This window comes from Neoarius graeffei, chromosome 3, assembly GCF_027579695.1.
Source record: "Neoarius graeffei isolate fNeoGra1 chromosome 3, fNeoGra1.pri, whole genome shotgun sequence".
NCBI lineage: Eukaryota > Metazoa > Chordata > Actinopteri > Siluriformes > Ariidae > Neoarius > Neoarius graeffei.
In genome coordinates this window covers 11,567,066-11,592,975 of record NC_083571.1, presented here as the reverse complement: position 1 = coordinate 11,592,975, position 25,910 = coordinate 11,567,066, and the positions used below count along the sequence as shown (strand labels likewise).

Here is a 25,910-nt window from a genome sequence, read left to right as displayed (position 1 = left end):
CACACAACTGTTAAAATACTACAAGCACACAGCACTTCTACCCATAATATCCGATATGTCTGAATGCCCGAACTGTCGGGTCAGCTGCTACACAGCCTGATGAACTATGTTTGGCTGTTGCGCTGCGCCTCTCGTCGGAAAATGTAAAGCCAGCCTCTTGTGGCACTGCCGGGGGTTGGTAGAGTAGCCGGGCGATGGTGACGCCAAGTTAAAAAAGTTACATTCGTCCTGCGTGTGTGTGTTTGAGTGTGCGAGTTGCATAAGTTATGGCTTTTATCTATGTTGTGTGCTTATTCAATAAACCCTCTGTCTCGAGTCTGGTGCCGTCTCGAAAGCGTTACACCATTTAAATTACTATAAATGCGCGTGCATACTAGCGTTGTTCAACTAAAACTTTACCAAAGAGTCGAGGGGGCCTGCTTAACATCCAAGGACAGTCGGTCATCGTGCTTCACAAGATTTATAAAAAGCACACGCTAGCTAGGCGTGTAATCATAATGTTAGGCTACTCGCGTTGTCTTTTCCTTTTCTGAAGCATCCTCAGCAGCTCCTGTGTGTTTCCTTTTAAAGGGATAGTTCGGGATTTTTGACATGAATCTGTATGGCATCCCCATCAATAGTGTCGTGCAAACACACTGACTACGTTTACATGCATGTCCAAATCGAGCTGCTGTTGGTAATCGAGCAAAGGGCCCCAGCAGGGGTGCCAGAGAAATCCAATCCTACATGCACAAGTGAAATCGGGCTATTGTGCACCCGAGCCTCACGTGGCACTACACGCCCCATCGTGTTGGTACACTTCCGGTTGTCGTCATGAAGAAGAGCTATAGTGTTGCCAGATACTGCTGACGTTTTCCAGCCCAAAACATGTTCAAATCCGCTAAAATGCACTTAAAACCCCCAATCTGGCAACACTAGCAGTTCCGTGTTCAAGCTGTTAGGCTTGCTCTAACAGACTATGGCTACAAACTGTCCGGCGCAGACCACTGTTTTTTGTAAGAAAACTTATTTTGCACAATAATATTTTTCTAAAGTCCATTTTTTGCTTACAAAAAAATATTTTTTTTTTGCTTACAATTTAACTTGTCTTAATAAACACACAAAAAGTTCAGTTGTTTTGTTTTTATTGACATTCTTCAGATGTTGGACATATATATATATATATATATATATATATATATATATATATATATATACACACAAATACAATGACTTGTTTATGTACACAATTCACAGCTATGCAACAGCTGAACAGATGTATTTGGTGATACAGTAAGTGAGCTAAATTTTAACAGTGCAAACAATGCCACAAAAAGAAAAGATTCATGCCGTTGTCATGATTCGTTGTCATGCCGACCGAGGCTGTTGTGTTTCCCGCTTGTGGTCTCGTCACTCGTCACTTCCGGAAGTAGCTCGACAACTAGCTCGATAGGGTATACATGCGCAAAATAGCTCGGCAGAAATCGCATAAACTAGGTCGTGTAGCTCGATTCCGAGAAATCAAGTTCGGTTCAATTTCAAATACATGGCATTTTGAACTTCGATTTCAGTCGAGCAACGGCAGAAATTCGATTCTCTCTATGTGCATGTAAACGTAGTGACTGACTTACCCCTGACAGCATCCTGTGAGTCCAGTTCTTGTCCAGTTTTGGTCCAGACGAAAGTAGTCCGGCAAGTTTGTTGGGGTCACGAAAGTAAAACGTTTTTCGTCTCAGAACAGTATGTGTTCAAAAGAGTGATATATATTTGCATCACAAAACCGTTGCCAAATAAAAAGTCAGACCTCGAAATCGCTTGGCACTATTTTCTCTCCCTTCTTATCACTGCGCGCTGCCGCCAGGTGACAGCCACGGCTGTTTCATTCATTGTTTTAGTGATGGGAATTTCGGCTCTTTTTCAGGAGCCGGCTCTTTTGGCTCTTCTTACTATAAGGAGCCGGCTCTTTCGGCTCCCAAACGGCTCCTGAGATTTTATTTTTGGTTTAATTGCTGCAATTAACTAGTTAATTAATTATATTATTATATTTTATCAATAGGATATTTTCCATTTTATTTTTTAGTTTTTGTAGCCATTGTAAAGCTTTGTAAAGTATAGCAGTGTGACAATGTTCTAGCTATAGAAATAAAACTTACTTACCAATTAATAAATTATTTTCTCGCAAACATAATGCAAAACTGTGTTATATTACCAATATAAAATACACAGAAGACATCAACTGTTTATCCTTTATGGCTTTATTTCACACTCGACCTTGAACAAAATGCCACAAAATAAATTATGAAGTATAAATCAGGCCTAAGAGACTACGAAGCAAAGTTGGAAATTATTTTAACAAACACAGAACAATGTGCAACAAAATATGTGGCACCTTGAGCGCATGGAAAAAGAGAAAAAAGTGCCGCACTCTGCTCCACCAGTAATGAGAAGCCGCTGGAACAGCAAATCTGCTCCTGTTATAATGACTGCTGTCTCGTTGTATACCGCAGATTAATCTGGCCATGCCAAGGCGGTTGCCGACCGAACCTGTCAATTTATGAGCGACAATTTATATCATGAGCTTTAGGAATTCATGGCAACAAAACAATGATCATGGTTGTCAAATAGACAATCATCCTTCAGCTGAGCTGAACTCTGTCTCTCTCTCTCTCTGAGACACCTAAGGACAAAAAACTAATTCGGCTCCCCAACTCGGCTCCCACCGAAGAGCCGGCTCCCGTCGTTCACTTCAAAGAGCCGGCTCTTTGAACCGGATCGTTCGCGACCAACACATCACTACATTGTTTACTGCTAGCAAAGTTAGCGACAACGTGTCTGACTACGACGGTGAAATGTGTGCGGAGATTCAGCCACATCTTTGTTGCTACAGCCTGGATAGTCGCAAGTGCGCACCATTTTCACAAATATATTATTGTATAGGTTATAGAAGGTGATAAATTTGTCGCTGTTCTTGCTCTCAAATTAGCTTGTTAGCGCCGCTGATCTGAACTCCTAATCACTGCTAAACAATGGGAAAGGTGTTGATTCCTGCGCAGATGTCAACATGACAGCGCGCAGTGATACCGAGGGAGAGAAAATAGTGCCAAGCGATTTCGAGGTCTGACTTTTTTTTTATTTGGCAACGGTTTTGTGATGCAAATATATCACTCTTTTGAACACGTACTGTTTTGAGACGAAAAATGTTTTACTTTCGCGACCCCAACAAACTTGCCGGACTACTTTCGTCTGGACCAAAACTGGACAAGAACTGGACTCGCAGGATGCTGTCAGGGGTAAGTCAGTGTGTTTGCACGACACTATTGATGGGGATGCCATACAGATTCATGTCAAAAATCCCGAACTATCCCTTTAAGGTGCTCGTGCATCGTGGATGTGCTCCCGTGATAAGCCAACGAAGTCTTCCAGAGTGTACAAACCACTCTATCACTCTAAAGTATTCCCATACTTTCGATGCTTTTGGTCTTTTTGTAATGTTAGAAGTCGCCGTCCTTGATTCGTCAGTCACTTGCCGCTGCCATTTTCATGTCAAGGCATGCTCAAAACCAGAACCGACAGTAAAGGAAGATCATAATGGGAGAGGGAAAGAGAGCCAATTTGACCGGTGGGGCGCGCACATCAAAACTAGTGGTGTGGAGCGGAATTACCTGAACTCGGATGAGCCGTTTGAGACTGAAGACCAAAAATAAATAGGCGATTGACAGGCCAACCAAAAAAAAAAAAAGTCATCGACTAAAAAAATTCCAGTCGGCCATTTTTTATGGTCGACTAATCGTGGCAGCACTAATCGTAAGGACACTTATTTATTGACGTCATCTAAAAGCAAGGGATATTTTTGAGGGCTTTTTTTTTTAACCTCTTAATGGAGTATGATTTTCCATGTGTCTTGGGCAGGTGAACATCTGCTCGGCTGCTAAACAGTGCAGAGAGGGCAAGCAGACGGACGCAGCAGGCTGTGTGGTGGAGGGCGGCAAGCCGCATAGTTTTGTCGGAGTGGAGAGATCTCTGCAGTTGTCCACTGATGGCCAGCTGACTCTGACCTACAGAGGAGAGCTGGATAAGACACTGGGTGGGTTCGTGCATCATATCGTACTTTCATGCTAGCACACCAGCAAGGCAAAAAAAAAAGAGAGAAAGAAAAAGTCGCAAGACTTGCTTTGCGACGGGCTGTAAGCTGTACATCTCGATTTGAAATCGGAGTTGAATAACAGCTAGACGGGTGACAAACTGCTCCAGGTGCTTGCTAGGGTGAATGTTAATAAGTGTACTTGCATTTTTATTTAATTTTATTTTGCTTGAGTTGCTTTACTCATACCCCCTCCCCTCCCCTCCCCCCAATCGTCTTTCTCGCACTGCAGGCACCAGAGCCACGTTCACCATTAATTTTGTGTGTGATCAGAGTGCCACTAACGGCTCCCTCAAGGTCATTCATGAGGAGATGGGCACGACCACGCACGTGCAGCATGACGTTCTTTTCGAGTTCTCTACAGCTCTGGCCTGTGAGCCTGCGCCGGTAGATTGCCGTGTTACTGGTAAGTTAACATTTATTATAGGATGCAGATTTATTTATCGATAAATCATAATTCACTGTCTTTAGTGTCATCGACTGCAAAGGTCTGCATCCTTTAGGACCAAAAAAAGTCAATACAGTGTCTGTCTTGTAAAAGTATTCATCCCCCTTGGCGTTTGTCCTGTTTTGGCGCATTAAAAGCTGCAATTAAAATGGATTTTTGGAGGGTTAGCGTCGTTTGATTTACACAACATCCCTACCACTTTAAATTTGCAAATGGTTGTTTTATTGTGACACAAACAATAATTAAGATGAAAAAAAAAACAACCCAGAAATCTGGAGTGTGCATAGGTATTCACCACCTTTCGTATGAAACCCCTAAATAAGAGCTGCTCCAACCAATTCACTTCATAAGTCTCATAATTAGTTGATTAAGATCCACCTGTATGCAATCAGTGTCACATGATCAGTCACATGATGTCTGTCCGTATAAAATCAACCTGTTCTGGAAGGACCCTGACTCTGCAACACTACTAAGCAAGCAACATGGAAACCAAGGAGCCTCCAAACAAAGTTGTGGAGAAGTATAGATCAGGGTTGGGTTATAAAAAATATCCCAGGGAGCTCCATTAAATCCATTATAGCAAAATGGAAAGAATATGTCACCACTACAAACCTGACGAGAGAAGGCCCCGCCCACCAAAATTCACAAGGAGGGCATTAATCAGAGATGCAACAAAGATAACACCGAAGGAGCTGCAAAGATCCACAGCAGAGACTGGAGTATCTGTCCATAGGACCACTTTAAGCCGTACATTCCACAGATCAGGGTTTCATGGAAGAGTGGCCAGGAAAAAAGTCATTGCTTAAGAAAACACGTTTGGGGTTTGCCCAACAGCATGTGGCAGACTCCCCAAACACATGGAAGAAGATCCTCTGGTCAAATGAGACTAAAATTGGTCTTTTTGGCCATCGTGGGAAACACCATGTGTGGTACAAACCCAACACCCTGAGAACACCATTCCTACGGTGAAGCATGGTGGTGGCAGCATCATGCTGTGGGGATGTTTTTCATCTGCAGGGGCAGGAAAGCTGGTCAGGACTGAAGGAAAGATGGATGGCACTAAATACAGGACAATTCTGGAGGAAAACCTGTTTGAATCAGCCAGAGGTTTGAGACTGGGACGAAGGTTCACGTTCCAGCAGGACGATGACCCGAAACGTACTGCTAAAGCAGCACTGGAGTGGTTTAAAGGGAAACATTTAAATGTCTTGGAACGGCCTAATCAAAGCCCAGACCTCAATCCAATTGAGAATCTGTGGCATAACTTGAAGATTGCTGTGCACCAACATAACTTGAAGGAGTAGGAGCAGTTTTGCCTTGAGGAACGGGCAAAAATCCCAGTGGCTAGATGTGCTAAGCCAATAGAGACATACCCCAAGAGACTTGCAGCAAAAGGTGGCTCTACAAAGTATTGACTTTGGGGGGGGGAGGTTGAATACCCCAGATTTCTGTTTTTTCATCTTTTTTACTGTGACACAAATAATTCAGTAATTTGCACCTTTAAAGTGGTAGGCATGTTGTGTAAATCAAATGGTGCTAACTCCCCCAAAATCCATTTTATACTAAGTAACTTTAAAAACGCACAATGAAATTCAACACGATATCACTTTAGATCCATGCATATATTTGAAATTTATGATATTGTATGTAATGCACACACATCTTGAAACATCGATAAAGGACATTTATTGTCAAACTCAAGAATTAATTCACAATAAAAAAATTCAAAGTGACAGTTGGTCCATGTTCGGACCGTCATGCTGGAGATTCTGGGTCTGTGTAGTCCAGGGGTCTCAGCAGCAGTGACTGAGGGTGTCAGGAATCTGTCACGGAGGTGAGCTAGCCTGATGTGCTGATCCTGAACTGGCGTCGTGACTCGAGGCTGACCAGGGCGTGGACGATCCCTGGTGCTCCCTGTCTGTCTGTAACGCTGACTCAAACGGGAAACGGTCGAATGATGAACACCGAAGTGCCGGGCGACCTCTGTCTGTGTACTTCCGGCACGCAACATCCCGATGGCCTGTTCACGTTGATTTTGGCTTAGGCGTGGCATCTTCAATAATGACAATTTTCCCATCATTTCCCCCGGGTATTTATAGGCAAGATTGTGTGTGTACAGTGTATGCAAAATTTGTTTGAAAATTAAAGCCTGTGGGGCGGCACGGTGGTGTAGTGGTTAGCACTGTCGCCTCACAGCAAGAAGGTCCTGGGTTCGAGCCCCGGGGCCGGCGAGGGCCTTTCTGTGCGGAGTTTGCATGTTCTCCCCGTGTCCGCGTGGGTTTCCTCCGGGTGCTCCGGTTTCCCCCACAGTCCAAAGACATGCAGGTTAGGTTAACTGGTGACTCTAAATTGACCGTAGGTGTGAATGTGAGTGTGAATGGTTGTCTGTGTCTATGTGTCAGCCCTGTGATGACCTGGCGACTTGTCCAGGGTGTACCCCGCCTTTCGCCCGTAGTCAGCTGGGATAGGCTCCAGCTTGCCTGCGACCCTGTAGAAGGATAAAGCGGCTAGAGATAATGTGATGTGTGATGTGATTAAAGCCTGTCCATGTCATTGACTACCCGAGTCATATTGTACGTTATTGAGTACAACTCCCTTAAATTCTGATTTGAGCACAGATTTGGAACTTATTCGGGCGGAACAAAGTTATTTTTCCATTGTGATATATTTCTTTTCTTCTTGAGATGAATTCAGCAAGTTTTATCAATGTGCGTTTTTAAAGTTACTTAGTGTAATTCCCGCTTGTCATGTGACAAAACGGGACACGTTGTAAGATTATAACATGATTCGTTCAAACATGAGTTCAAACACTATTACGTGATACTGCCCCCCCACCCCCACCCCGTGTGGCAGCAGTACGCTTCCGTATAGAATAATGCCACATTTTATTTCTGTCTTCTCTGAATTATTTTTGTTTGTAAATAAATTATATTCTAGAATGTACATTTATTTTACTCTGACTGACAGGTCGGTAGGTAGACCGTAATAGTAGATGATTGTAGTAATAGTCATGGCGGTAGTTGTATGAAAAATCGTTGTAGTTGCAGTCGTCTTAATAGTACTAGTCGTAGTCAGCGTGTTGGTATTAGTCACAGTAATCGTAGTACTCGTAATAGTCCTGTCTCTCCACTAACCTGTTTTGTGGTGTGTGCAGACTCTCAGGGAAATGAGTACGACCTGAGTGACCTCAGTCTGGATGATAAAGCCTACGTTCCTGTAGACACCTCAGACCAGGCCAAATCTCAGAAGTTCTTCATCAGTGTGTGTAAACCTCTGCCATTTGTCCGGGGCTGCCCAGGTATCTCACATTTCAACTTCATTACATTTAATGGCATTTTAGCAGATGCTTTTATCCAGAGTGACATACAGCATACCCAGAGCAGCCGGGGGAGCACTGAGAATGCCACATCAACCATTCCTGCTGGTCCAGGGAGTTGAACCAGCAACCGTTAGGTCCCCAAAGCTGCTTCTCTAATCATGAGGCCATGGCTTCTTCCAAGTTTAATTAATTAAACTACAAGTTTAATTGTATTGGGGTTTTTTTTCCATTCTTTTTACCCTGTCCACACTAGGGATTTTGTACTGATACGAAACTACTTTTGTACCGCAACACCTGTCCACACTAGCAACTATACCGGTACTGTAGCGGTATAACTGTATCGGTACGAAACCCACAAATGTATGGGTTTCGTACCGGTACTGTAGCGCTTCGCTGTAGTGTGGACAGATGAAGCTGTTCTGTATCGATACAAATATAATGCGCATGCGAAAACGAAACGACCATGGAGCTACATGGAGCAAAGAAAGGGGGAGGAAGAAAGGAGGAAGAGGGGAAAAGGGAGAGAAAGGAAGGGGAAGAGAAGGAAAGAGGGAGGAAGGGAAGAGGGAGAAAGTGAGGGGGAGAAAGGGAGATTCGTTTTCTTTGTTTCTTTCTCAACTGCCTCGCGCGTTTTATACGATTCGACTGAATAAATGACCACCAGAAATACAGACTGTACATTGACTACAAAAAGCGCACACATTGTTTCATCCACCATATTCTCGGAAGGAAGTTACTCGGTAACCATGGAAACATTTCGCGCACGCGCATTTCAACTACCGTGAAAGAAAACCGCAAACATTTCTCGCTAGTGTGGACAGATGCACTAAACTGTACCGGTATACTTTGTATTGATACAGTTATACCACTTTCGTACCGGTATAAGTGTGAACACAGCATTTGTTTCTCTATGCGTTTGCTACACGTTAATGATGCACTGCATATTTGCATGGAAATATGAATATGCAGATTAGGCTCATTATTGGTTCACACTTACAGGCATGCGGTTATAGGAAAATAATCAGCGACTGGCTGGGATGGTGCAGTGTGACTGTTCTCGCCCTGAGGTTGATTATTTTCCAGTAGCAGTACTTTTGGAAGGATTTTATTCCTCTTGTACTACAGCAATTTGCCAATTTGGGGAAAATAATTAGTTTCACAGCCTTTCCACAACATTAAATGTATCCAGGGCCAGATCCAGCGCTTACTAACAGGCTGAGCCAGGAAGATGATTTTTATTTTATTTTTTTAATAATAATAATAATAATTATTATTATTATTATTATCATTTTATTTTATTTTTTAAAGATAATTTAAAAAAAAGTGCCGTCGTTGTTCGTAGATACAGTCGGGCCCGGCTGTACGGAGGGACTAGGGTGGGCCTAGCCCCCCACGCCCCCAAAATAAATGAATGAATGAATCTTCTTGGCTCACCCCGTTAGTGAGAGCTGGATCCGGCCCTGGATACATTTAATGCTGTGTAAAGACTGCGAAACTAATTATTTCCTATGATCACTTACATCATAGCTGGTGCACACAGTCATTCTCTTAGCAATATGGCAAAACGAAACCTCTGAACACTTGAGGTAAACGTCTGCCTGTGTGTTAAAACGGTAATAACATGTCCTGTGTGATTTAAAGAGATCTTTACACTAAGTGACTCTTGTTATTGGCAGTTGGAGTAATCGGCGCGTGCGGTCAGTTAAACGGCCGAGGCGTGAACCTGGGCTTTGTCCAATCCAGCCTGCGTGCCGGCTCAGACGGCTCCATCAGCATCGTGTATCAGAACGGGGATAAGTGTGGCTCAAAAGGGCGCTACTCAACACGCGTGATTTTCCAGTGTGATGACAGCCCCGTAAGCACCATCAGTCTGTTTGATTTATCTGCTGTTTCTCAGCTTGTGTCTTTTGCATTGTTGTATATATGGATTTTAATTTCCTGCTTGTTATGGGGGGAAAAAAGGTAGAAAATAGATTGCTGGGAAACAAAAACAAAATTTCTGCTCCTTTGCTATTTGAAGGGCTCACCCATGTTTGATCGTAAGGACGGCTGTGAATACGTCTTCATCTGGAGGACCTCCGAGGCGTGCCCGGTGAAGAGAGTACAAGGTACCAAATGGTTTTAAAAATAGCTTACACTTATTTTTCTTTGGTGTTTTTGGTACTTGGCTTATCATTATAGTTCGTCTGTATGTGTGTTCACTTTCCAATCCTACCAAAGACCGCATTTTGGTCTGTTTTGATTACATCACCTGTCTCTGTATGCTCACTTATAGACTATGCTCTCAAGTCTCTGTATGCTCACTTATAGACTATTCAGGTGAACTTTTTTTTTTTCCCTCTAGCCCTATATAATACATACACTTCAAACTATATTTCAGAACTTTCTTTATTGTCACCACCTTCCAACTATTTAGGTCAGAAATAAAAAAAAAAAATCACAATGACGCGAATTCGCGAGTGTTTTTTACTAGTTTTAAAGAGCTGTTTTCTAAAAAACTAAGCAAGTCTCAGACATGCCACTTGGTGACCGAAGTCTCAGTAAACTTTTCAGGCCAGGGCTATGTTAATATAGCTCTAGGATAGCATATGGCTGATAATCAGGTGCCCAAAGTTGGCCCGAGCTAGAAAATTAACAAATTTGCCATATTTCATGTGGGGGTCCAGCTCAGAAGGTCCACGACTTAGCAATTTAGAAAGTTGAGTATCTTTAGAGTAGGGTTTAATGCCTCACATATGTGAAAACTGGCAATGGAAAATGTTTCCTTTTTGTTTTATTGGATGGTTTGTCATGGTATGGTTATTGGATTTTTACATGATATTAAAAGCATTGAAATTAGTGACCAAATACAGGTAGTCGTCGCCTTACGACCTCTGCGACTTACGACCGATCGACTTTACGACCGTCTGGTTATGATTGGCAAGTGTTTCCCAGCTGAGCGTACGACAGTTTCCGCCCCAGCTCCCGGCAGCGCCTCTCTCCGCGTACAACAATTTCCGCCCCAGCTCCAGACACACACACAGTCTCTCTCGCACTCCGTCATACAGTTTCCGCCCCAGCTCCTGGTTTTTGAAACGAGCAAATGCTCCCGCCAGCCCGAGCGCTGCAACAGCTGATGACGTAGACCAGGGGTCCCCAAACTTTTTTCTCTGGGGGCCACATTATCGTTCCTGACTTGTGATGAGGGGCCGGGATCAATCATGTGGGCTGTATAATAGGCCACTGCCTGTTATAGCCATAATTCCTGGCACAAAATTGTTCATCAAGTGATTTGCAAAAGTAGTGAGTACTTCACATTTTTTTCAATTTGAAATACCACAGGTATTCCTTTTATTTTCTAATAACCATGTAAAAATAGCAAGGAAAGGTTAGAAAAATCTGGTAATTGACAGTTTGAGTGAAACAATACAAATGGTAGGCCTGTTGATATTACAGTAAGATGAGAAACTATCAAGACAAGAAACTTCTGGTGATTGACACTAGGTCAGTGAAAATTACAAACTGTAGGAAGGCCTGTTAATATTAACAATAATATTCAGAGTAAGGCTTAGCTATTAGTTATAATTAAGTGCACCATACACGTCACATAAACTGAATGCATTAAAAATATTGAAATTACAGTAAGAGCAACAACGAACTGAACTGAATTGCACTAGAATAGCTCACATGTAGGTCATTAAATCAAATAAATTGGCCAATAATAATAATATTTAAAAAATCATTTTTGCCATGACCAATATATCAACTAGCCAACTCTTACTGTATATTCAGGTGAGAATTTTTTAGTTCAAGGTGAAAATTTAATGAGCAGTACGCCATCTACAGGTTAAACTAGAAGAGAGTAACAGAATAATGGGAAGTCAGTAGTACAGTGCTGCTTGAAAGTTTGTGAACCCTTTAGAATTTTCTATATTTCTGCATAAATATGATCTAAAACAACATCAGATTTTCACACAAGTCCTAAAAGTAGATAAAGAGAACCCAGTTAAACAAATGAGACAAAAATATTATACTTGGTCATTTATTTATTGAAGAAAATGATCCAATATTACATATCTGTGAGTGGCAAAAGTATGTGAACCTTTGCTTTCAGTATCTGGTGTGACCCCCTTGTGCAGCAATAACTGCAACTAAACGTTTGCGGTAACTGTTGATCAGTCCTGCACACCGACTTGGAGGAATTTTAGCCCATTCCTCTGTACAGAACAGCTTCAACTCTGGGATGTTGGTGGGTTTCCTCACATGAACTGCTTGCTTCAGGTCCTTCCACAACATTTCGATTGGATTAAGGTCAGGACTTTGACTTGGCCATTCCAAAACATTAACTTTATTCTTCTTTAACCATTCTTTGGTAGAACGACTTGTGTGCTTAGGGTCGTTGTCTTGCTGCATGACCCACCTTCTCTTGAGATTCAGTTCATGGACAGATGTCCTGACATTTTCCTTTAGAATTATCTGGTATAATTCAGAATTCATTGTTCCATCAATGATGGCAAGCCCTCCTGGCTCAGATGCAGCAAAACAGGCCCAAACCATGATACTACCACCACCATGTTTCACAGGTGGGATAAAGTTCTTATGCTGGAATGCAGTGTTTTCCTTTCTCCAAACATAACGCTTCTCATTTAAACCAAAAAGTTCTATTTTGGTCTCATCCGTCCACAGAACATCTTTCCAATAGCCTTTTGGCTTGTCCACATGTACTTTAGCAAACTGCAGATGAGCAGCAATGTTCTTTTTGGAGAGCAGTGGCTTTCTCCTTGCAACCCTGCCATGCACACCATTGTTGTCCAGTGTTCTCCTGATGGTGGACTCATGAACATTAACATTAGCCAATATGAGAGAGGCCTTCAGTTGCTTAGAAGTTACCCTGGGGTCCTTTGTGACCTCGCCAACTATTACACGCCTTGCTCTTGGAGTGATCTTTGTTGGTTGACCACTCCTGGGGAGGGTAACAATGGTCTTGAATTTCCTCCATTTGTACACAATCTGTCTGACTGTGGATTGGTGAAGTCCAAACTCTTTAGAGATGGTTTTGTAACCTTTTCCAGCCTGATGAGCATCAACAGCGCTTTTTCTGAGGTCCTCAGAAATCTCCTTTGTTCGTGCCATGATACACTTCCACAAACATGTGTTGTGAAGATCAGACTTTGATAGATCCCTGTTCTTTAAATAAAACAGGGTGCCCACTCACACCTGATTGTCATCCCATTGATTGAAAACACCTGACTCTAATTTCACCTTCAAATTAACTGCTAATCCTAGAGGTTCACATACTTTTGCCACTCACAGATATGTAATAATGGATCATTTTCCTCAATAAATAAATGACCAAGTATAATATTTTTGTCTCGTTTGTTTAACTGGGTTCTCTTTATCTACTTTTAGGACTTGTGTGAAAATCTGATGTTGTTTTAGGTCATATTTATGCAGAAATATAGAAAATTCTAAAGGGTTCACAAACTTTCAAGCACCACTGTATGTGCAGTAGGTAGGGATAGGTAAACTGGATTTGTACTTGTTGTAGCCTGGGTAGGAGGCAGGATAGATGGACAGTGATCTTTGAGGTCAGCAGTTGCAGTCCCCTCTCTTGCTGTCTGGAAACCTGGCATAAAGGGATGATATTGGACACATTCAGTAAATGACAAAAATATGCTGCCTGTTGTTCCTTGTGATGTGATTTTACAAATACAGTGTAGCTGTAGCAAATTAAAAGATCATTCATATTTCATGTTTACAGCCATATAAAATTGTAATGGTTAAAATCAGTATATTTACCATATCAGTGTGAACTGTGTGCTTGCGTCTGACTGGTAAGAAGTCCGATGTCTGGGTGTAGCCTAGTGGTAGCCAGTCTCAAAGTTTGATGCAAATGTTCATCTGAGAGTCTGTTCCTTGTTGGATTTTTTATTCGCTTCATGCGGGAAAACGTCTGCTCGCATATGTAGGTGCTGCCAAAAACTGTACACATCTTCAGAGCATGCTGTTTAATGTTTGGGTAAGTGCCCTCTGGTAGCGCAGCATAGAACTGAAGGAGGCAGTCAGACTTGAATGCGTCTTTAAGGACATCACAATTCTGCAGCTCGGCTAATTCAAACTGAAGAGAGGGAGGTGCGTCGTCTATGTCAGTAGCAAAGGGGTTCTGGAACAGACGTATTTCCTTGCTGTTGACATGAAGCTCGCGGAAACGCACACTAAACTCTCGCTGCAGCATTTGCAGGGCATCCTTGCACTTTGCGGCTGGGAAAGGGGCGGCTGGTTTCTCGGCGCAGTAGCTTTGGGTGGCAGCTTTTGGACCTGACGCACAAGCAGCTGCAGCTTGACCTCGAATGCTTTGATGTGGGAATACATGTCGCTGATGAGATTCCCTTTGCCTTGGAGCTGTAGGTTGAGGTGGTTCAACATTTCAGTCACATCAGTTAAAAACGCGAGGTCCCATTTCCATTCGGGTTCGGTCAGCTCTCGTACCGTTTCACCTTTAGACTGGAGGAAGGTGTTGATTTCGGGCAGCAGGTCGTAGAAACGGCGCAATACTTTGCCTCGACTTAACCATCGGATTTCTGTGTAGTACAGCACATCCTGGTAAGCAGACTCCAGCTCGGAGAGAAAGGCCTGGAACTGCCTGTGTTTCAGCCCATTTTTCCGGATTTAGTTGACACAGTGCACAACCACCTTCATCACAGACGCCCACTTCAAAACTTTGCAGCATAGAGCTTGCTGGTGAATCAGGCAGTAGACTTGAATTGGTGGGGCGAGACCTCGTTCCTCGAACTCGCCGTTCAAGCGCCCTACTAGCCCCCTCGTAGCTCCAACCATGCTAGGCGCACCATCTGTAGTGACACTGGCAAAATTAGACCATTGCAGACCTAGTTCGCCCATTGTTTTGCACACTTCGACAAAAAGGTCTTCTCCAGTTGTTGAGCCTTTTAGGCTTCTCAGTGATGCCAGCTCCTCTGACACTTCAAAACGTGTGTTGACCCCACGAATAAAAATCAGCAGCTGTGCCGTGTCCTGTACGTCATTACTTTCATCCATGGCTAAAGCAAAAAACTTGAATTCTGAGGCTTTCTCTCTCAGTTGGTCAAAGACGTTTTCCCCCATGTCCTCAATTCGCCTCGTCATAGTTTGTGCAGAGAGACTCTCCGCACTGAAGGCATCTTTCTTATCGGGACACACCTCCTCGGCCACAGCCAGCATCACGGCCTTCCCGAATTCTCCGTCTGTGAACGGCTTGCTGTGGGTAGCCAGTAGGTGAGCTACTTTGAAGCTAGCTCGGACAGCAGCCAGGTTGACCCGAGATTGACGAAGGAAAGCATCCTGCTGAGCAGCTAGCCCGCCTTTCAGACGCCGAATCTTATCACCTCTCGCTTGCCCGCTCAAGCTAGCATGCTCTTTGTGCCGGGTTTCGTGATGGCGGCGAAGGTTGTATTCTTTAAACACGGCCACATTTTCTTTACATATGATACAAATTGCACGGTCCTTCCATGGAACAAAAAAATAATCCTTGGTCCATTGTTCTTTAAAAACCCGACACTCTCTGTCAATTTTCCTCACTTTACTGCACGCCATTTCACTGCTGTTCAACTGTAATATTCTCTGCGCCTGAGGATCAGCTTGTCAGGTGGCGGAAATTCGGTCATAAAAATGCATCATATAAATAATACAGACACACATATACAATTATATAAAATATAAATGGTTAATAAAAATATATTTTAGTGTTAAAAAACAAGATGCAGATGTAACAGATGTCAACCAATAGAACGTTAGTAAACGTCGCTTTTAAAGCGTGATAGAAGCGCTGGCGATCAGATTGACAGTTCCACTGTTTGGCTCACGGCCACTTACATACTGACGGCCGCGAGTTCGAATCCCAGGTGACGGAATGCACAGTGATTACCGCCCTCGTTTGTAGAGTCCTGTTATTATTTCACAAAACAAGTAGGCTAACTAAAATAAAATATTTAAAAAAATGTTTTATAAAAAAAAAAGTTTGCGAGGATTGTTTCTTAGGGCCAGTTCAAATGGTGAGGTGCAGAGAGGTGGGGGGGGGGCGGTCAAAGGGGCGTGGCGGGCCGTAGGTGGCCCGCAGTTTGGGGAACCCTAACATAGACGACCCACAGCCAAGCACCAGTGATGCCAGCGGTCACTAAGTTTTTTGTATTTTGCGTTTTAGTATGTTTCAAACTAAAATGTTTTCTATTTTTCACACCTGTATTTCGTATTTTTTGTTTTGCACATATTAAACGAATTGTACTGTACGCAGTGTAGTATGCAGTGTTTGACTTAAACCAAATAATGAGCCAAGGTAATGCAATAAGAAAATGTTGCTAAAATAAGACTTTAAGATGATTACAATATCATTACACATCACAATATACTTACGTTCATTTAACATAGGCCGACTTACGACCAGATCGGTTTACGACCGGTCAGTCATAACCAAACGCAGTCGTAAGTCGATGACTACCTGTAGTGAAAATCAGCTAATTATCTGATGATACGACAGTGTTTTGTAAGAGATAAATTATCAGTAAACTCATGTGTGTAATGCAGTGATACTTGTACCTATGTAAAAATTGAAAAAAAAAAATCAGTGAAACGCCTGGAAATATTGTGGTACTGGAACAACATAGATGCATTACATAGACATTTCAGAGGGAATTTTATATATATATAATATGATACTATTAGAATAAGAATGTACAAGACAAAAAGTATGTGATTATTGTACACATTTGAGTAAAACTGAAAAATGTGTAATCTGTTATATTATTAACCTTACTTTCACGTTATAAGTTAAACAGATGTTTTATTAAACTTTGTCTTGTCAACATTTTGGAAATTGTCTTCATTGAGATATTGTTTAAAATGTTACTTTTCAAAGGGGGTGCACTCATTTACGCTCAGCACTGTATATTAACATAGCCCTGGCCTGAAAAGTTTATTGAGACTTTGGTCACCAAGTGGCATGTCTGAGACTTGCTTAGTTTTCTAGAAAACAGCTCTTTAAAACTAGTAAAAAACACTCGCAAATTAGCACCATTGTGATTCCCCCCCCCCCCATTTTAGAACTTTTATAGAAAGAAATAAGTCAAAATGAGGAAAGCTTATTGGACAATTTTCAATGGTATAGGTGCCTGACTTCGGCCCACGTGATCTGTATACCTATGTCGTTAAAAACCCATCGCCATACACAGGTATTGATCTGAAAGCGTATAAGAGTTTGGATGCCTACAAATATTTTGTGTCAGGCTGGGTAACATGCCTACATCAGCGGGTCGTCCCTGGAGCCGGTGGTCGCCATCTTATTACAGCTAAGGTTTGTTCACATTTTCATTTACTTTCGGTCCTCAGGATAAACAAAATGTTATTAAATGTCATTGAAATAACTTCTTAGTCTGTTGAGACATGGCCCGTTATAAATTTGCTGTTACCAGGCAATGACCAAGAACTGTATTATTAGGGTCGGTGTCTGTGTTGTAGCAGTGTACTAGCAGCTAGCTGATAGCACTAGCTAATGTCAACAACATAGTAGCTAGTATGTTACTGTAGCAATGTTTACGTTCAGTCATTTGGATGACTGTTAAAACCTTTCAGTCTCAAGTTTTTCCTTTACTGTATTTACTAGTTTACTGTAATTATGATCCGGCAGCTATTTACACCGGATCCAGTGTAAATAGCTGCCGGAGCGCGCTCCGGCTTGCTCCCCCTCAAATTAAGCAGGGTGCTCCAGCTTGCTCCCGGAGTGCTCCGGGAGCAAGCCGGAGTGCGCTGCTTAATTTGAGGGGGAGCAAGCCGGAGCGCGCTCCGGCAGCTATTTACACTGGATCCGGTGTAAATAGCTGCTGGATCATAATTACAGTAAACTAGTAAATACAGTAAAGGAAAAACTTGAGACTGAAAGGTTTTAACAGTCATCCAAATGACTGAACGTAAACATTGCTACAGTAACATACTAGCTACTATGTTGTTGACATTAGCTAGCTTGACCTTCAAAATGGCGGACACCGGGGCGTCACGTGACCCTGTGACGTCAGGTGAAATACCTCAATACCTAGAAGTGGGTATAAAAAGCCTCCAGAATGAAGAAAAATTAATCCCCCCCCCCCCCCCCCCCCCCCCCCAACTTTTCTAAAATATAAAATTAAGCCAAAATGTTCAAACCGGTGTGTGCTTGATGTTTAATTTAAGCGAGGCAGGAGGTGTGTGGGATATGTCTGAGGTGATTTCTGTGGCATCTGCCATCGTTGAATTGTCTGACGTCAGGACATTGGGCTACATCGTACCTGTGCAGAACTAAAAAAAAAAAAAAAAAGTGTGAACGCACATTGCAGAACCACAAATGTAAGAATGCCGGTGTTGTGGGGTGGCCCCCAGGCGTGATTGATGGAAAATACAATTACTTTCTTGCTTCTGGCAATTATTTGGCAACATGCTAGCTTACATACTCGCAATGTAGTATGCATATTAACAGTTTGATTTTAAAATCATTTATTTAAATCAGGGGTCGGCAACCTTTTTGCCATGTAGTGCCAATTAGAAATTTTCTTGTTAGTTAGTGTGCCATTCAAATAGGTGTTGTTAACTATGTGTAATTAGACACCACACATTTTAGACGGATATGGATATTTAATGCATTGAGCAAATGTAAAACACCATTGCACTTGTTTTATGCCATTAACCTCACACACAAGGTTTAAGAACACCCCCCCCACACACATTGGATAACAACATTGCAAGCAGCTTATACAAATTCACAAAATAACATCCAAAATCTTTCAGTACGTAACAGGCCCAAGTTATTCACAATAAAGACGTAGCAGCCTAATGGAAATGGAACTGATGAATAATAAAACTGCAGAAAAAAAATTAAATAATGAGTGTCAGAGAACATTGACAAGTAGCCTACATAAAGTGGTTTAACAATAAACTGCAAATTTGAAGTAGCCTTGTTATAAAATAAATGTTTTGCCTATCAGTCAGTGTGATCCCCGGCCCTGCTTCTCCTTACTTAGCGCCGAGATGTGGGGACGGTACAGTAATTGGTCACTTTGAGTTGGACACATGCTTCCGAATAGCCCGTTGTTAGACGACTTCGGGAGGGGCAAAGTACATTCTTCATGTGCGAAAATATCTGTTCACACAGATATGTTGATCCGAACACTGACGATAAAGCCAGTGCGATATTGCGAAGACAGTTGAACTTTTCGGGTAAAGATGCCCAGCAGGGTTCACTGGCTTTAAACAGCAGAGCTCCTCTCTCACAGTCACACCACAATATCTTGCCATCACTGCCAAACGTGCCACATCATTCACATCTACGCTTTCGTCAAGCGCAATGCTAAATACCGCTGCATCTTTTATGCCAGTTGTTTGCTGCACCCTTACGTTTTCTGCCATTTCACTAATAGTTTTCACTGACGTCACGGCATTCCAGGGAACGCCCTCCAGCCGCCATATTGTGGGGCAAACAAAGGACCATCACCATTACCGGCTACGTTATCTCGGACGAATTTATAAAGTTATATAGTCAGCTTTCTAAAATAAAGATCGATGTCAGCAAAATCAAGCAAACGGAAGTATATGGATACATTGGATGACATCTCACGACAACGGTATGCAGCCAAACTGGCCTTGATTGGGGGAATTGACCCCTACGAAGTGGACAAAGATGCATTTTCAAGTGACTATGCAGGGCTGCCATCCATATCGTACCCTGATATTGTGAACTATTTCGTGAATTGTAAAAGTGCCTACGCACTTGACGACCTCAAAGCATACAAGTCGCTGGAGTCATACAATTATTTTGTCTGTGGCTGGGTCCGTGAAGTCCACCATATAAAAACAAGTGACAGTCGTGTCCTAATTACAGCCAAGGTATTGGAATTTTAGAGCTCTCAACACTGCATATAAATATAATGTGTGTGTATAATATCGAGTTGATTTAAGACTATTATGAATACTGTTCAATATTACTTTGCATCGGAAAGCTGCGCACATTTGCGCGAAGCTGCGCAAATGTGCGCAGCTTTCCGAGTCACTGTTTTTTTTCTCTCATCCTTATACTTCCTATGTTTCATGGACTGTAACGGATTTGCTTATTTAGTAATTTTAATACAGAATTTACTTTGAAATTATAATCAGACACTCCAACGCCCCCCCCAAAAAAAAAAAAAATCGGATTTGCGCGATTCAGCCGTGAAAAAGGCGGCATCCGCCAAAAGGCGCGCTGTTTGCATCCCTGCATACAGAGTAGACCTAAAATGTTTTTCAAAAATGACCCTTGCGTGAGTGAAGTGACAAGTGTCAAATAGAAACGTGACAAACGAGTGATATTAAGTGTACATTACAATGTAAACGTACACTCGGCGGTTCCAGTTAGGCATTCTCCAGAGATTGTTTACATGATGTTTTGGTTTCCAAAAACAAACTTAAACACAATTGATTGTTTATTTAAACAACTTACCACTTATAAAATGATCGGAGCAGACTTTGCTGTGTTTGGAAGGCTGATAATCCTTGCGGTTGATTCTCGCAAGCCATAGATTTCTCCTTTGTATGCCGAGTTTCTTTGTTTGCTTGCCTTCGTGCTCCCATACAGTGGGAATTCCATAAAAGCTCCGCTTGACGTCATCATCTGACCTATTACGACAGCCGTGAATACAACAGGTGTGCACCATTACTAGCTTTAAATAGCCTGCTTGGGTTCTTTTTGAAGACTTTGTACTCGCGCTTTACAATGTGTGCTCAGTGACCCGTACGGTAAGCTTGACCCGCAAGATGGCCGGCACTAGGGAATCCCCGACTCTGTGACGTCATGTGAAAACTATCTATTCGTCGCTCAACAGTTCTGGCTGATACAGGCATGTCTTTTATTCTTGATTTTATTGTCTCTTTATTTGGCAGCCCCTCAAAAAGACTATCCGAGCTGGAGAGAAAGGCTTCCTTAATGTATCCACCGTCTGTGAATGGCTTTCCATGTTTAGCTATGCAGTGAGAAATTATATAGCTAGCTTCAGTGGCATTGTTTTTAGCTGAGGCAAAGACTTTTAAAGTGTGGGCTTGCTTCCCATATCTGCACACTGCGTGTGACATTGATTCGTCCCTATCTGCCTGATCTTTGAAAGTCTTTTCGCGCTTTGCCTCAAAATGATGTTTAACACTGGATGTTCGACACGCAACACTTTTAAAACACAACGTGCACACAGCACGGTCCCTCTGAGAAACGAACCCATATTCTTTGGTCCACGAGGAGAGGAAAGCCCGAACTGTCGGCTTCTTTGCCATCTTGGTGCAACTGCTGCATCAAGTGGGCCCGTCTCGTGAGAAATATGGGGAGGGGACAGTGTTGCCAGATTGGGCGGTTTTAAGTGTATTTTGGTGGGTTTTGAACATATTTTGGGCTGGAAAACGTCAGCAGTATCTGGCAACACTGGGAGGGGGGCGCTATATTGTTGTGTACATAGACATATAAACATAGACGCCACATTGAGCTGGTGGCCCCGTTGCTGGGATACGTCAGTGTCCGCCATATTTGATGTGGCAAATCTTTCCCGTAAACCAATGCAAGTAAAAGGACTGAACTTCATAAAGCCCCTTTCTACAATAATATTTAACTCAATGCCTTTTATTCACCCATTAAGACACACACGTATATATTTGGGAAACAAACAGGCATCAAAACAACGTATATAACTTTAATGTGATGGTTATAAATAGTGTGCGAAATACCCTGTACACTGCAAACTAGCGACAGATACGCGATAGATAGCTCAGGTAAGCTAATCAGTCAGCATACTGTAGCAAGCTACCAAAACCTGAGGCCACAATAACCAACCTACAAGACTGAATATGATAAATGATGGAAATAGTGAATGAAAATAAAAATTTACTGTTTTATTTATTGAGTCACCACACAGACCTACTTTCGTTGAATAAAGTGAGCTGAATGACCGCCAAACTGAGTTTGGCCAGGTTCTAACGTCATACCAAAACAAAATACATCACTGATTCCTTCACATTCAGAAAGGTTAAAAACATTCATCATACATTCAGAAACGTTCATCATAGTGTGGCACTGTATTATCTAGTTCTCACTGCTTATAACTATACACCTACCCGGTGGAGATGAGCTGGGAAACTGAAGACTGAAGGAACAGCTCCCTCTCTGATCCTGACTGTCTGACCTGTTCTGTCAAAATCCTCCGTTCTGAAGTGTTCACTGCAGAGCATGGATGACGGAGTAGCAGAAAACCCTTCCCGTCGCACAGCTGTCTCCCACTGCTTTTTCATGTCTTTATTTTTGGGAAACCTACATAGTATATGAAGAGTTAGCTAAGCAACTAACAACAATCAGCATAGTTACGAAGGAAATACTTCGTTGTTTGGAGACAGGTTTCACCGAGCGGCTATTATGCGCGAGACTTCATATTAGCCACAAAGTCAGAAAAATCTGTTCGTAAAATTACGTTATAATGACCAAATACAATGAAAAGTATTTTTCCAGTCTCACCTGTGAAAGGTAATCCCATGTGATCTCGTTTGGACGATAAACCTGTTGGTACAGTTAAACGCAGCACATGAACGAGGCATCTTTATTCTCGGCTACTGTCTAGACGCTATACCAGAGACGGTTGAAGAATCTCCACTTTGCCACATCCAATATGGCGGCGAGGATGACGTATGATTCTACGCAGAAGGCAGCGTCTATGTTTATATGTCTATGGTTGTGTAGTCATGCTAAAAGAGCAGGCTCGCCATGCAACAGCCAATGACAGTTCAAGATAACGTTTGAACATTTTTAATGTGTTGAATAATTAGGTTTGTGTATCATCGTCAGTGTGCCACTGGAAATTCCTCGGCGTGCCAGTTGTGGCACGCGTGCCTAGGGTTGCCGACCCCTGATTTACAACCGCGATTCCAAAAAAGTTGAGACAAAATACAAATTGTAAATAAAAACAGAATGCAATGATGTGGAAGTTTCAAAATTCCATATTTTATTCAGAATAGAACATAGATGACATATCAAATGTTTAAACTGAGAAAATGTATCATTTAAAGAGAAAGATTAGGTGATTTTTAAATTTCATGACAACACCACATCTCAAAAATTTGGGACAAGGCCATGTTTCCCACTGTGAGGCATCCCCTTTTCTCTTTACAACAGTCTGTAAACGTCTGGGGACTGAGGAGACAAGTTGCTCAAGTTTAGGGATAGGAATGTTAACCCATTCTCGTCTAATGTAGGATTCTAGTTGCTCAACTGCCTTAGGTCTTTTTTGTCGTATCTTCCGTTTTATGATGCGCCAAATGTTTTCTATGGGTGAAAGATCTGGACTGCAGGCTGGCCAGTTCAGTACCCGGACCCTTCTTCTACGCAGCCATGATGCTGTAATTGATGCAGTATGTGGTTTGGCATTGTCATGTTGGAAAATGCAAGGTCTTCCCTGAAAGAGACGTCGTCTGGATGGGAGCATATGTTGCTCTAGAACCTGGATATACCTTTCAGCATTGATGGTGTCTTTCCAGATGTGTAAGCTGCCCATGCCCCACGCACTAATGCAACCCCATAGCATCAGAGATGCAGGCTTCTGAACTGAGCGCTGATAACAACTTGGGTCGTCCTTCTCCTCTTTAGTCCGAATGACACGGTGTCCCTGATTTCCATAAAGAACTTCAAATTTTGATTCGTCTGACCACAGAACAGTTTTCCACTTTGCCACAGTCCATTTTAAATGAGCCTTGGCCCAGAGAAGACATCTGCGCTTCTGGATTATGTTTAGATACAGCTTCTTCTTTGAACTATAGAGTTTTAGCTGGCAACGGCGGATGGCACGGTGAATTGTGTTCACAGATAATGTTCTCTGGAAATATTCCTGAGCCCATTTTGTGATGTCCAATACAGAAGCATGCCTGTATGTGATGCAGTGCCGTCTAAGGGCCCGAAGATCACGGGCACCCAGTATGGTTTTCCGGCCTTGACCCTTACGCACAGAGATTCTTCCAGATTCTCTGAATCTTTTGATGATATTATGCACTGTAGATGATGATATGTTCAAACTCTTTGCAATTTTACACTGTCGAACTCCTTTCTGATATTGCTCCACTATTTGTCGGCGCAGAATTAGGGGGATTGGCGATCCTCTTCCCATCTTTACTTCTGAGAGCCGCTGCCACTCCAAGATGCTCTTTTTATACCCAGTCATGTTAATGACCTATTGCCAGTTGACCTAATGAGTTGCAATTTGGTTCTCCAGCTGTTCCTTTTTTGTACCTTTAACTTTTCCAGCCTCTTATTGCCCCTGTCCCAACTTTTTTGAGATGTGTTGCTGTCATGAAATTTCAAATGAGCCAATATTTGGCATGAAATTTCGAAATGTCTCACTTTCGACATTTGATATGTTGTTCTATTGTGAATACAATATCAGTTTTTGAGATTTGTAAATTATTGCATTCCGTTTTTTACAATTTGTACTTTGTCCCAACTTTTTTGGAATCGGGGTTGTAAATAATAAGCATCCAGTTATTTGTACTGTGGTGTCAAATATGGTCTGGAAATTTGAGTATGGAAAAAGTATAGAATTTTGAAATGGAAAATGTGTAGGAACCCTGTCACAGGACAAAAAAGCCTGGTTAATTAGCATGCATGTGAACTGGGTGATTACATCCCACTGTATGATGCATTTACCATGTCCTTTCATTCATCCTTAATAACTGTTTTATCCTGGTTAGCATTACTGAGGTTTAAAATACTAATTGGTTTATATTTTGGGAAACAGACCCCTGAAGCTTATTATAAAATATCACAAAGAAGTATGGGCAAAAAGAATAAAAAAAAATAAATAAATAAAATATGGGATTGGCCAGGAGAGGCGGAGAAGGAGCGGGCGGGATTGGCCAGGAGAGGCGGAGAAGGCGCGGGCAGGCGGGATTGGGATTAACAGTCTGGTCCTGTATGCATCACGTCATGCATTTCGTCTTTGTATGTTTAACAAAACACAAAAGTATGATGGTGTTCCTCCATTATATACAGAGATCCTGAAGGGACATGGAGGGGGGAAAAAAAAGATATATATTTTGTGAAATCTTGCAAAAGTACTTTTTTTTTTTTTTTTCTCCATGTTTTTCCCCCCTCCATAGTAATAAGTTTAGAAGTGGCAAATTTGCTGAACAGTACTTTTGAGGAAAGAAAAATTCCAGAAATGGGGGGGGCAAGATTTGAGACAGAAGCCCATCATCTGTGCAATCTTCTGGAAACTGTGCACTATGCTCCAACTTTTACTACCTTTTATTTGGAAATAAATATGTTATTTACCAGCTGGGAGGTCCGTATGGTGAAATACCGTGACTGAGGTCTTGAAAGTACTGAGCGAGGCCCTCTGGGCCGAGGTCAGTATTCAAGGCCGAGGTCACGGTATTTCACCATACGGACCGACCTTAAGCTGGTAAATAATATATTTATTTTTTTCTTTACCAAATTCTAACAGAAAACGAGAGCGCCCGAAAGGGAAAACTGAGCCGAGCCGCCATTTTGAATCCTCATTCACGGCTGTAATGTAAATTGCTTCCTCCTTGGTATACAAGTGCACTTCCATGGCAGGAAAAAAACTACATTTTGCCACCTATGTAGTCCCCTATTTATACAAAATTGAGTCATTCAGGATTCAGCCATGTTTTTGCTCGGCGTTAGCAAATTACAGGTTTTTAACTTTCTCCTGAAATCTTTTCTTTTATTTCTTCTTCCTCAGGGTAGTAAAACTCGCTTTCGCTGTGAAGACTGTCGTTATCGCTACCCATGCTGTAAAATTAATGCTGTTCTCCTGAGAAATGCTGGCAAAAATTTATAAGATTTTTAATAATCTTATAAATAAATCTTATTAAAAAAAAAAGATAAATGTTGACAAATTCTACTATGTTTGTTGTTGTGAACGAGCGAGTCGCCAGAGGTCCATAACCGGGGTCCGTACTGTAGGATACGGACCCGCTCGCCAGCCAGCCAGAGTGCAGGATTTGGATCGTGA

The 25,910-nt window shown here is 42.2% G+C and overlaps 1 protein-coding gene across 1 annotated transcript in view; it reads left to right on the top strand.

Annotated features, from left to right (window-relative positions):
* igf2r (insulin-like growth factor 2 receptor) overlaps positions 1–25,910 on the top strand; it is a 171,737-nt gene that overhangs the window by 77,915 nt on the left and 67,912 nt on the right. The window contains exons 21-25 of the mRNA XM_060916407.1: positions 3,889–4,063; positions 4,353–4,526; positions 7,723–7,866; positions 9,564–9,742; positions 9,908–9,995. Of these exons, the coding sequence (XP_060772390.1) occupies positions 3,889–4,063; positions 4,353–4,526; positions 7,723–7,866; positions 9,564–9,742; positions 9,908–9,995 (760 nt within the window). The remainder of the gene's footprint in view (positions 1–3,888; positions 4,064–4,352; positions 4,527–7,722; positions 7,867–9,563; positions 9,743–9,907; positions 9,996–25,910) is intronic.